Here is a 13,130-nt window from a genome sequence, read left to right on the forward strand (position 1 = left end):
ACCACTCCCCCCCCCCCCCCCCCCCCCCCCCCCACACACACACACACACACACACACACACAATGCCTCATCCCATTAAGGCCAGTCAGTATGCAGTGCAGTGGGAGTGATTTGCAAGAGCTTTATCAGTCTGAATGTTAATAGAAGAGCTATGGGACATACTGGCCAAAGCAGATAACGACTGGCTAACTTGTGTGTGTTTGTGTGTGTGTGCGTGCGTCTGTGTGTTTGTGTGAGAGAGAAAGAAAGTGTCAGAGGAAACAGGCAAAGCAGTTAGTTTGTAAAGTGCTGCTATTGGTAAAACACAACAACTTAGTATTGTAGGAAGCCACACATGTACAGTATGGGTACAGACAGACCATGTGCAAAGACAATTTCCACCACTGCTCTGGTTTACAACTATTTGAAGTTTCCATTATCTAATATATCAAAGGGGACCGATTATACTAATTTTCAGGTTCATGCTTGTAATTAGGGTTTCAACTACAACATGTTTACATGTTTAACTGGTCAAAAAAGGCTTGATTTTTCTCAAACTGTTTCTCTGTGCTGGAACATCTGTATTCACCTCCTGTCTGATATGCTCCATTTTAGCGTCTGTCTCTTTAAGCCGCACAGCTGTAAGGAGTCCTTCTGTGCAGAGTTTGTATGTTCACCCTGTGTCAGCGTGGGTTTTCTCCGGGTACTCCGGCTTCCTCCCACAGTCCAAAGACATGCAGGTATATCGGTGACTCTAAATTGTCCGTAGGTGTGAATGTGAGTGTGAATGGTTGTTTGTCTCTATGTGTCAGCCCTGTGATAGTCTGGCGACTTGTCCAGGGTGTACCCTGCCTCTCGCCCAATGTCAGCTGGCTAACAGGATAAAGGGTTATGGAAAATGAATGAATGAATGTCTCTTTAAGCCTCTCTCCTGACAAAGCTCAATCTGCTCTGATAGGTCAGTATTGCTAGGTCTTCCATATTTCAGCATCTTTGCACCTTTCTAATGTGGAAAAATCACCAGTAAAAGCTTTTAAACCTGTTCCAGCAGGAATATGATCTGAAATTGGGGAGAAATTAACAACATCAGCAAGCAAGATTACATGTTTCCCTGACCTTAGCATGTAGCTACATGTAGCAACATCTGACGCCCTAAAATGAGCAAAAACATAAAAGGTCTCCTTTAAGTCGGAGGAATAACATATCATCAAAAATGTTTGATTTATACTTATGTCAGTGTTTAAGGGAGAAATTGTCATATTTCTTCATTAACAATCTTCACTAACTGGACTAAAAAGCATTCAGTGTAATGAACGTGTGAAACTGTATGGTATCTCCCTAAATTATTGCTCGACTTTGCCAAAAATCTTTTCTTCATCTGGCTTACAATATCATTATTCATAATTATTCAATTACTAAAAGGCAACTACTGACAGGCAAAATAAAACAAAATCAACATTTCTGAGGCTTTCCCAAAGTAAAACCAAATCTACGCAGCATTTAATTAGCTAATATTGGTTGTTTGTTTTCTGTTAATGCCTACATTTACTATTTAACACCAATTAAGTACATTTCAAAACGGATTAGCAATGTTCAGAACTTTCTCTAATCCAAACCTTTTCATGTGAACCACAAAATCTTTTGATAGAATGTAATGAATTAATATTTCCTCTGTTGTATGCTTGATGGATTTTGTACTTTCCATAAGTCCATGATAAACATTTGAAAATCATTAAGTCATTAAGGAATAAAAAGAAGGAAAGAAAACACAGAAATCAAACAGGAAAGTTTTCTCTAACACAGCTAATTAAACAGAATATTTCACTAGAAGAGACATCACGACCGTCTTAGAGATGCAACTCTTCGCCTCTTTACTTGTTTTACTTTTAATTATCAAAGCTGAATTCAGAGGCAAATGCTCCTCTGTCGGTCTGGCTGCAATGCCACCAGATTTACTCTGGTGGAGTCAGAGTCTGTGGCAGATCAATTGGACAAATCAATCGGACCTTAGCAGCATTTTCCGCTCAGTTAGTGACAATCAATGGGTTTACAGAGAGAGCGAAAGACAGAGAAGGAGAGGGAGAGAGCTCTCTGAGTCTGGGGCCGGCCTCTGATGCTTTATGACATACTGTACCCCGGATTTATCTGACCTTGCTATTGACCAAGAGGCTGTTTCATGTGTCTTCTGAAGATAAATCAACTGTACATCAAGACGAGGTTTCCCACTGATCAGCCTCATGAATAATTATGTCAAGACATCTTTTGAATTTCTATCATGACTAATTCAGAGGGTTTCTATATGCATACATACATACATACGTACATACATGCATACATGTTGCTTTATACTGGACTGTTACTGGTCTTCATGGATGAGCAGTCTAATGATCAGTTGGGCTTATTAGTGCATGAACTTACACTAAATCTCTTAACATAAATCAGATTCATGGACCTTTTCTGTTTGAAACAGCAATACCTCTTGATTTCAGTATATTACAGGAATTCCAAGACCAGCATGAACCCTTGTCACAGATAGAGTCCACATTTTGAGCTGACAGTGCTTACAGTGAAGGATAAAGCAAACAAAAGGGTAAAGATATTGGCCTGGCCTGTTTTTATGACTACTGACAGAGCACCGTAACTTCCCCTGAAAATCTTGTTTTTGCTGACCTCCAGTGATTTAACTTTGGCTGCAGTGGTGTAAAGGTGTACTCTTTGTCACCTGTGACATCACTGAAAGGTGTGGTTACAACTGCAGCAAAGCATATTTATTCAGAAACAGGCTTGAAATTTTCAACCACAGAGGGCAGTACCATGCTGCGTTTAGCTTAACGGAGCTATTTGCAACATTCAGAGCATATCTGTGATTCAGAGTCTGAGACAGGATTGCCTGCACAAGGCTCTTAACATGGAGGTGGCTGAGATAGCAAATAACAGCGTGAACGGTGCTAACAACGGCAACAGTGCTGACAGAGCTAACAGTATTAACCAGTGGGGGAGCCAGAGGGCGGGTGTTAGATGCCATTCACCACTGTGGGTCAGGATGGCAATTAGCTAGCCTTAGGGATACATACACAAGGGCTCACCTGAAACTACACAATTGTAGAGACTGAAACTTCACCCTTGATCGCAGAGACAGTAGTTGACAGAACAATCTGACCACAAGGCCCCTTTATGATCTTCCTCAGCAGATGGAGTTAGTTTCATTTTTGCCCACTTTACATGGCGTTATTGAAGTTCTTAAAGGGGCTCTAGGAATAAGTAAGAACATTTGAGTCGTCTGGACATGGTTGTCAACATGTAGGTGGCTGAGCTGGCAGCTAACAGTGCTAACACGCGGCTGGACAGGCTTCCATAACAATGAACAGGACGCCATTACTCCACTACATCTTTACATTGCTAATAGGGGTCTGCTGCCATATTAATGCTCTGAATGCTGCATACAACTTCTTTTAACACCTAACTTAAATGACTTAAAAGATCCAATAGCCAGATAAAGAAGCAGGTAATAAGGTGAGAATCACATAGGACATTTGGTTTCCATAATACTAACGGTTATGTAATGGAACAATGTGGGTTGTGTCGACAAAAATTACTCCTTTTGTCTAACTTGGGACTTATATTATTGTCTGGACAAACTGCAAAGCAAAAGTGGAAAAAGTAGCAACAACAGGAAATTACATTTCTGGCATTTATCTTGTTCTCTGAAATTAAAATCGAGCAACTGAACAAACAAGGTTTACTTGGTGTAGAAGCAATAACACATTTTAAACTGTGGCCTTGTTTCTCGGCGGCCCTCTTGGGTTTTTCAGATAGCTACGGGGCAGAGTGATGAAAAACTGCAGAGAGGGAATAAAGAGAACAAGGCCATGGAGTGGAGTGGACCCACAGCATGATGGCCTGAAACTGAAGAAGATACTGGGTCACTCGAGGCAAGATGGATGGACCGAAGGAGGACGGAGAGGGAATACAGGATAAAGTAAGTTTTTTAATAAATGAAGGAGAAGAAAGGAACTGGGAGTAAAACAGAGAGAGGGGAGAGAAATAGGGATGAAGGGAGAGATGATAATTGGGCCTCATTTGCAAGTGTGTCTGTGTGTTTTACAGATTTCCTCTGCCTCAATCTGGGTCAAGGTTATTTAGGCTGTCTAACAGCTCCTAACTACACTGCTTTAAAAGTGCTTCACTGATGTTTCATCTCAACCATCCATTTATGAGAACTTTGTATGTGTTTCGATCACGCCATTCCCTCCATCACTGTTTAATCTGCACACAATACATTGAATATATCAAAGTGAGAGACTTTATCCTACAGTCTGACCACATCATTCATGAGTGCCATTGTAACCACTTAATTTCTGAGCTGTGTGTTAATATAATTAAACAATTTTACATATGACTTTAACTGTTATCTATTAATTAATACGACAAATCACAGGTTATTGGTCTGGGCTTGCTTGTAGTCTTTAAAGTGTAAATCCCCTCGTTTTACTTTACTTAGCATTTTAATGATAACTGGATGTTTGTGATGTATAGCTCTTGCCATGAGCATGTTTTGCTGGTAGCCAGCTGTAGGCTACAAACACAGCAGGGAAGTCATTCCTGCTGTGTTTTTAGCCTACAGCCAAACAGCATGAAATACCTACAATAAACAACACAGCCTAATTTTCAGAGGCATAAAGAGGCTATATCACCACAAGTACATTGATATCTCCTGTTAAATGACTATTGCAGGATTTATACTTCTGCACTGAATTGATGGCGTACCCTACCCCGTAGCCTGACTTGCACCTCCCCAGAAATGTAACTACATGTTGCAGCGAACCAGACCTTCTGTCTTTTTTTGTAAGCTTAAACCCTTTCCCTTAGTGGAAACAAAGCTTTTATTTACTTCAATTTCACAGATAATAAACAATAAATTGTAAAGACAATAAAGCCTCCACAACATAGCATTTTAAGTCTTGTGTGTTATTTATCCTGGCTTCATGTGCATAGAGGACATCTCCGCTAGTGCTAGGCTAATTTATACAATGTAAAATGCCAAAGGCTTGTGCTAATAACGTTAGCATGTTGTATTTGTTTGGAAAACATGTTCAGTATAAGACAGTTGTTTTGTCAGTGATCCTTGTGTAATGGAACTTAATTTATTAACGTTACCTTTGTTAAATGTTGCTGTTGTCCCTGGCTTCATATGAGTAAAGGAAAAGTCTGCTAGCCGCTAAGCTAATTTATACAATGTAAAATGCCCAAGGCTTGTGAAAAGAACATTAGCTTGTTGTATTTGTGGGGAAAATGTGTCCAGCTAAAGACAAATGCTGTGTCTGTGAATGCTGCGAGTTATAGTGAAGCTGATTTGTGTACTTTTGTTTAAAACTGTCTCTATTAAGCCATGTTTAATGTGTGTTTAATGTGTGTTTTGAATCAACTAAACTTTATTTCACTTTAAAGAAACCCTGCCGCCAACTAGTGTTTTGGAGGTGTAACTGCAGAGTGACACAGACACACCACTGCACAAGTATGAACTCTTTTAACGGTGTACACTCTGCATAGAGCTTCTTATTAATTCATTCATATAATCTGAGCAGGACTACAAATCAAAATATGATGAAAGCAAAAACTACCTTGAAGCTAAAAGACAGAAAGATATAAACATTCGGCTGTAATGCACATGCTGGATGATTTAGACTTATTTTCACTTAAGCCACACACACACACTAACATTTAGGTGAGTATGGACCACCTTGGACATTAAAAACAATGCAGTCTTTTCCTGTCCTTGGTCATGTTTGACCCCCCTCATTTGCATTTTGCTGAGTCGCTGCTCACTTCCATGACGCTTTGAGATAATTGTTTCAGTCCACCAAACATACATGCTCACTGATGCATGTGTAACTGCCAATTCAGGCTAATCTGAGTTTAAATTTTGCTCCCACAGAGTCATTTCCAAGAATCAGTGCACAGAATTGAAAACCATGCATTTAAACAAATGACCGGTTTGTTCTATGTGTACATGTCGCACACAGGAAGAAAACTTCCAGCTAAAAATAGGAGTTTAAGTTTCCTGCTCAGTGGTGCATTAGCCACTGTGGCGCTGGGTGTGTGTGTTAGGAGATTTGTGTGTGCGGGAATGTTGGTAATGTGTGTGTGTGTGTGTGTGTGTGTGTGCTACCAAGCTATCATAGCTCAGTCATGCAGGTAAAGTCATCATCACCAGCAATCTGCTCAGGCCTCTAGGGGGATGATGCATGAGGACACACATACATGTGCCTCCACATGAACCCACACACACCCACGTTTAACAACACATCTAACCACACACAGACACACACACAATCTCCCCTGGGGTGTTCCTCACTCTTGAGAGAAGGACCAGAGGGGGTGCAGAGTCCATTCACCCATATAGACAGAGAGAAAATTAATTTGTCACAGCACGTTTATCGTCATGACAACCTGCCTTTTAATTAACGGCTGACAAACAGCAGTGTCGAGTCTCTGTCTGGGGAAGGAGAGATAGAAAGAAAATGGAGGAGGAAAAAAGGTGCTCTCCTCATCATTTGTGATTGACATTCTTTATGACACTGATACTGTGCTGTATGTTTTTAAAAAAATAAGGTTTGGTTTAGTTTAAGGATTAAATGACTATCGGCCTGGATGATTATTATGATTATCAGAATCCTTATTTTTTTCTTCTGATAGTAAAAATGTTAAGTTGTAATAAACATCATGATCCAATATGAAGAAGTCGCAAAAACACCCAATGGTTCCACTAGTTACATTCTGCTGTTAGTCTTATAGTAGTTACTGGATGAACCCTTAGTTGCACAGTACGAGGACTGTAAGGAGGGAGATGGAGTGAGGCGGAGCCTGGATGCGGCAAGAGATATGACAAAGTTATCATAGTTTATAAACTATACACAGTGGTGACTGACAATACAGACATGTTATAAACTAAACAAAGGATGGTGAGAGGAATCTGTATAAAGTTTTGTGTTGAAAAGATGGTGTTTGTTTCACTCTAAACTTTGGTATTAAAATTTATATTTTCACTATAAATGTATCGGTTCCAAGTAATGGTTAACGGCCTCGTCGAATACTAATAATTAGTATTGGAATTGATCTTGAAAAAACCCCCACATTGGTTGATTTCTAGTTTAGTTTGGGAAATGTAAACCAGGTTAAGATTGTCATCATGGATAAAACACACAGCAGTGATTATTGGCAGTAGCTTGTTTGCAAATTTAGGAAATTTAAAGACATCACGATAAGATCTAGGTAATTTTAAGAGACATTTATAATTTTTTGACAATTTAAAAACAAAAAATCAGCATTTCTCAGCATTAATCTTTAGATAAAAAGCCTAATGAAGATTAATAAGAGCTGCAACGTAATATAATAACGTAATTGCAGACAATGGGAGTAGTGTTGGTTTTCCGTCTCTTTTTATTTTTCTTTTCACATTCTTCAATGCAGCAACTCCAAACCTATGATTTCATCATATATAGTAGCTTTACATGTAGCCCTTTGATGTCAAATTACAGTGGATAAAAATCCAAGTCTTTTTATATAGAAACCACAGAGGAAAAGTTTGTATGCACTGCTGTATGGATCAATTCCAAAAGAAATATACCAACAATCAGGCTGCATCCAATCTGACACAAAAGAACAAACTGGCTTTATATCTCCATTATTAAAATTGCGTGTGTTTCTGCATGTGTGTTTGTGCAGCAGTCAAACCCAGCGGCAGCCCTTTGACAGTGTGTCACAGTGCATTAATAAAGGCTGACTGTGGCCTATAACCTTGTCAGTGTACTCCAAAACTTTCGGTTTGTCTTTTGAGTGCTAGTGGAGTTTCAGAGCCAGCCGCTGGCATGTAGTCCTAGATGAAAAACCAAACAACTCCTGTCTGACAAGCCCGCTCTGTCATGTAAAACTAAAGCGTCTCAGCTCTGTGTGTGTGAGAGCGGAATAGAGAGGAGGCTTGTGTTCACCCGGCTCACTTCAAGCCTCAGACCACAGAGCTCTTTTAAGTATCAAACCATAAAAACAGACCTGCTGCCTCAAATACCACCAGTGTGAAAGAGCGTGTGTGTGTGTGTTCTACCTCTTGAGGTTAAGCAGAGCCCAGGGGATGCCAGTGGGCGTTTTGAAGGCAGGCAGCAGCTTTTCACCCAGCTCCACCGCCTTTCTACGGTATACCTGAGAAAGAAAGAAAAGAGCATCTCATTAAAAGAGGTTTCTCCCTCTGATCTCATATTTTCTTGAACATCCTAAAATGCACCCAACGAAGGGAAAAAAAATCCCTTTCTCCAGCACACAATGAGTGTCTCACGCAGCAACACCATTCTCTATTAGACCTTTAACCCAAGAATGGTTTCATTGTTGTTTGGCCATCTCAGCAATGATGCCACACAGCTTACACCTACAAGTCCATATGAAACAGACAGTAGAGTATGTGTATGTGATGCTATGTGATTTTACATGTCTGAGTTTCCTGTAAAAAAAAAACAGGAAGCAAGGGAGGAACTTGCTATAGTAGCCAACAGAAATGTAATAGAAATGGCAGTTGTGCTAATGGTGCAAATACACTAGTGGTGACAGAGCTGATGATGTTAATGGGGGGTGGGGTGGGGGGGGGGGATGAGCAGTAAGCCTTGGACAACAATCCTTAACTGTGAGTTACTTTGTAGATCTAGTCCTGTATGCTGGTCAGTAACTGGCAGAATTTAAAGCAATGGGGGAGGGACGTAACAATTAATGTTTAATTAGTCACAAAATGAGTGTACACCCCCAAGTCCATGGTGAGTCACCATTATTGTTCATTGTTTCCAAATGACAAACTCGAAAATACCATTAAGAACACCCACAACATTACTTTTTCGTCATTTTTGGTCCAGATTCAGATTGTTTGTTTTATCAACCAAGAGTCAAAAACTCAAATGTATTCAGATTACTATCATACAGGACAGAGAAAAGCATCAAACCCTAACATCAAAGAAGCTGGACCCAGCAAACTTTTTTGCTTGAAAAGTATAAACACTTTAAGTAAATCAGCTTATCTGATGAAGTTGCTGTATTGTTAATGGCTTTTGATTAGGGATGCCTAGATTGATTGGCCTATATTCAGTGGAAATATGCGATTGGGAGATGGAGATTAATGCTTTCTAGTTGCCAATCATGCGCACAGGGGTGGGGTGGGGCGTTATCAGCAACTAGCAAATCCGTGAATACTCAGCTTTCCCACATGTGTTTTATTAAGTTTTTAGGTACCCCACAAGTACTCTGTTTTGCTGATACCTCACTAGAACTGAACTCCCACTCCTGCAGCGAGCAGCGTTCTCCTGCCTGCCCCACGCCACACATCCACACACTAACTGCCTGCTCACAGCACAAGAGGAGGGGGAGAGAGATTACACTGCATTTTTCAGTTGTCCTTATAGACTTACTGTAGGCTACTGGTGTATTGCACCTTGGGATTTTGTTGTATTGCTCTGTTGTTTTAAAGTAGTAAGTAAAGTCATGTTATTGATAGAATAAGAAACCATCAAGACTGACTCTTTGTGGTTCTTTATTCATATTGTTACTTTATAGCCTAGGTTACATTGCCACGTGGTGGAGAGCCCATTACCCTACAAAGCAGTCAAACCGACTTATGACACTGCTGTACCAGTTGCTATAAAAAAAGGAAACAAATGATTGGTAGTGCCCAATATGGCTCATGAACAATCGACAATCAGTGCAGATGTCAGCCTGATATTGCTCATAGATGATCATCAATCAGTATTGGTGTCAGCCCGATGTGGCTCATAGACGATGGACAATCTGTAAGGGTGTCGGCCCGATAAGGCTTGTAGACGACTGACAATCGGTATAGGTGTCAATCCAATATGGGTCATAGACGATCGCCAGTCAGTATAGGTGTCAGCTTGATATGGCTCATGGACAACAATCAGTACAGGTGTCATCCTGATATGGCTCATGGACAATCAAACAATCAGTAAAGGTGTCGGCGCGATATGGCACATAGACGATCGACAATCAGAACAGGTGTCAGCCAGATGCAGCTCATGGATGATCAACAATCAGTACAGGTGTCAGCCTGATATGGCTTATGGACGATCAAGACATCAATATAGGTGTCAGCTTGATACGGCTCATAGACGATCGGCAATCAGTGTAAGTGGTAGCCTGATCGACAATCAGTATTGGTGTCAGCCCGATATGACTTGTAGACTATCAACAGTCTGTATAGGTATCTGCTCTCATGCAATATAATGTAAAACTTCATTACTGATAATGCTATAATGATAATTGGTATGGATTTTCTATGCCTGTTGTTTTTGAACTAAAGAAAATGACAAATACAAAACAATTCATCTAAACAAAACCCCAAAAAACCCAACCATACACAATGTTGAATGGTAAACAGAAGCATTTTCTGTACCAGGTATACTAGTTTTAGAAAATGTTTTAAAAATAACTACCAGGAGCCGCCTGCCAAATCACAGCACCAAGGGACGAACTCCAGTTCTGAGGCCAGTGCTTTCATTTAGGGCAACATTTGACAAGGACACAACGAAAGTCAAAGCTCACTGAATTCAAATTCTTTTAAAACCTGATATACATTGCAAATATAATAGTCTTCTCCTATTATATGTAAAGCTCCCAGAAGAAGAACAAAGAAGTTTATATTACACCTGTAGCTAAGTCCTCCCCTCCTTCCTTCCAATCTTTATTATCCCCTTATTCCAAGCTTTCGCTCTTTCCTGTCTCCTTCCTTTAGTCCTTGTAATCTGTTGCCAATATCATTCCCTGGCTGTCTTGTTGTTGCATGCAGCTACATTGATGTTTTCCATCTGTAATTTGAGGGAAATTACACGGATACTTCACCCCATTTAAGGACACTTGCACCAGATACCTTCCAGTAAAACTATTCCAGTAAACTCAAAACAATAATATAATGAGATGCTAAGTCTGAAACTGAAGAAGCATGTCTGGCACACATGTGCTGAATATTTCAAAAGACACGATACAAACAGTTTAACACCAGTTTAATGCTAGAACAAAATGGATGATGGAGCAATTTTACTAATGAAAATAAGTCTGGAAGAATCAGCTTACATTTGACTGAACAGAACTAATTGCAGTTGTGGAAAATAAATAGGCAGAATGAATGGACAAATTATCCAGCAGTATTTCCCCGTTATACATTTAGGGTTTTAATGCATTCAGAGAAAAGAAATTAGGATGCTTTCATGACTCACTGCTCACCAGAGGTAACAAAACTTAACCTTCAAAGTAATACAAACTTCTCGTAAATAGCAGTGAGTCAGCCCTCCATCCAGAGAAAACTTCCTTACGTTTGATGTTTTATTTTTTCTTATTCCTTCGGTATCTTTTAGAATAAGACATCACAGGCTGAGCTGGTAAACATGAGCATGTGTTGTGCACTTCAGTGTACTGACATTAATTTATACAATTTTGGAGTATTCCTCTAAATTTACTCTCTATCTTGGAACAAGTGTGTGCAGAGGCTCTGTGTTGCTTTAAGTAACTTCATGAATATTAAACCATAGAACAAGCAAAACAGCAAATTTACCTGGATGTGGGGCCTGTAAAAAACAGGTGTGGATGTCTTATAAAAGTGAATTACAGGTAAATGTGTAACATGACTTTTGAACATTGTCTTCATGAGATTTTTTTTATATATTTGATTTGTATTTTTCTTGGCTGTGTCACTTTTTTGAGGTTGGAATTAACAGAATCAATGCTTGATTGTGGACTCATGTTTGATATTTGACCTCTACCAATCTAGTAATAATCAAATGTTAGGTTTCACTCTGAGACACAACAAATTATGATGTTTCTGCTCCGAGGCAAAACCAAATTTTCCCCTTGAATAACTATCACCTACAAGTGATACTGAATTTGATTTCCCAGTCAAAGCTCTTGTGTTAGCATATCTGACCGGACAGCTTTGTAGCAGTTTTAGCCGAGGGGTTATGGTGTCTCTTAGGTGTCTGAATTTGTTGGCTGTAAATGTGAAGTACTTCCATATTTGGCTCCTGGCACGAGTTTAGTCAAGCAGTTAAGATAGAATGGGATTTGGCCCAAGACGTGGTAGACTGTTTGACACTGCTGCCAAGGTTTCAGCAGCTTGACTCGAACTGCTGCTGCTGCTGTCCGCTGACAAGAGTGAGAATGACGTTATGTCTGTTTTAGTTTTTCTGGTAATAACTGCAGTCCACATGTGCGTGACATTTTATTTTTATCTCTGACGGTTAATGTAGGGTGGCAGTGCCCTCCCCCAAAATTACCATTTGTTTATGAATAATTTATATGATCACTAACCTTGTGTTATGTTGTATTGGTGAAGAAAACATTTTACTTGTATTCCTCCATTGAACGAAGAATCCAAAAACGGAGAAAGTTATTGATGAATTGAAGTCATAGGCAACCATGTTTACTGACAGCGACAATATCAGAACATCTGTTTACAAACTCTCACACAAGTCATACAGTATAATCCAAGTCTCATTTATCCAGGAAATAAACACAAAGTGAAACTCATCTATGCTCTTCAACACCAGACTCCAATGACAAAAACAGTAATTTTACCCTTGTTGAACACGGGGGCTGCTGGTCTACCGCTGCCTCAATCAGTTGGTTTGTTTGTGTTACTGTGTGACTTTGGTGTTTTAAAGAATAAGTTTGGATTCACTAAAATCACAAAATAACACAAACAAACTCCAGATTGAGGCAGTGGTAGACCAGCGGCTCCTGTGTTCACCAAGGTAAAAATAACTGCTTTTGTCAATGGAGTCTAGCTTTGAAAAGACCATAGATTAAGTTTCACCTTTTGCTCAGTTCCCCATCAGAAAGGCTGTCTGTTTGGGAAGTACTGACCATATGACTGGATAAATGAGACTTGGATTATACTGCACGAGTTGCGTGAGAGTTTGTAAATGGATGTTTTGATAAAGTTTTGCTGTCGTTAAATGTGGACCCCTATGACTTAAATTTATCAAGAATATTTTCCGTTTGGGGTTCTTTGTTCACTGGAGGCATGTGAGAAAATTCAACATAACACATGGTGAGTAATACAGATATACAAATGGTCACATGAAAGATGAGTGCAAACTACCTATTTACCC

General features: G+C 39.7%; 1 protein-coding gene across 1 annotated transcript in view; it reads right to left on the reverse strand.

The window, feature by feature from the left end:
* Positions 1-13,130, reverse strand: part of man1a1 (mannosidase, alpha, class 1A, member 1) — a 201,485-nt gene that overhangs the window by 38,083 nt on the left and 150,272 nt on the right. Inside the window, exon 5 of the mRNA XM_050057907.1 lies at positions 8,081-8,175. Within this exon, the coding sequence (XP_049913864.1) occupies positions 8,081-8,175 (95 nt within the window). The remainder of the gene's footprint in view (positions 1-8,080; positions 8,176-13,130) is intronic.

This window comes from Epinephelus moara, chromosome 12, assembly GCF_006386435.1.
Source record: "Epinephelus moara isolate mb chromosome 12, YSFRI_EMoa_1.0, whole genome shotgun sequence".
NCBI classification, from domain to species: domain Eukaryota; kingdom Metazoa; phylum Chordata; class Actinopteri; order Perciformes; family Serranidae; genus Epinephelus; species Epinephelus moara.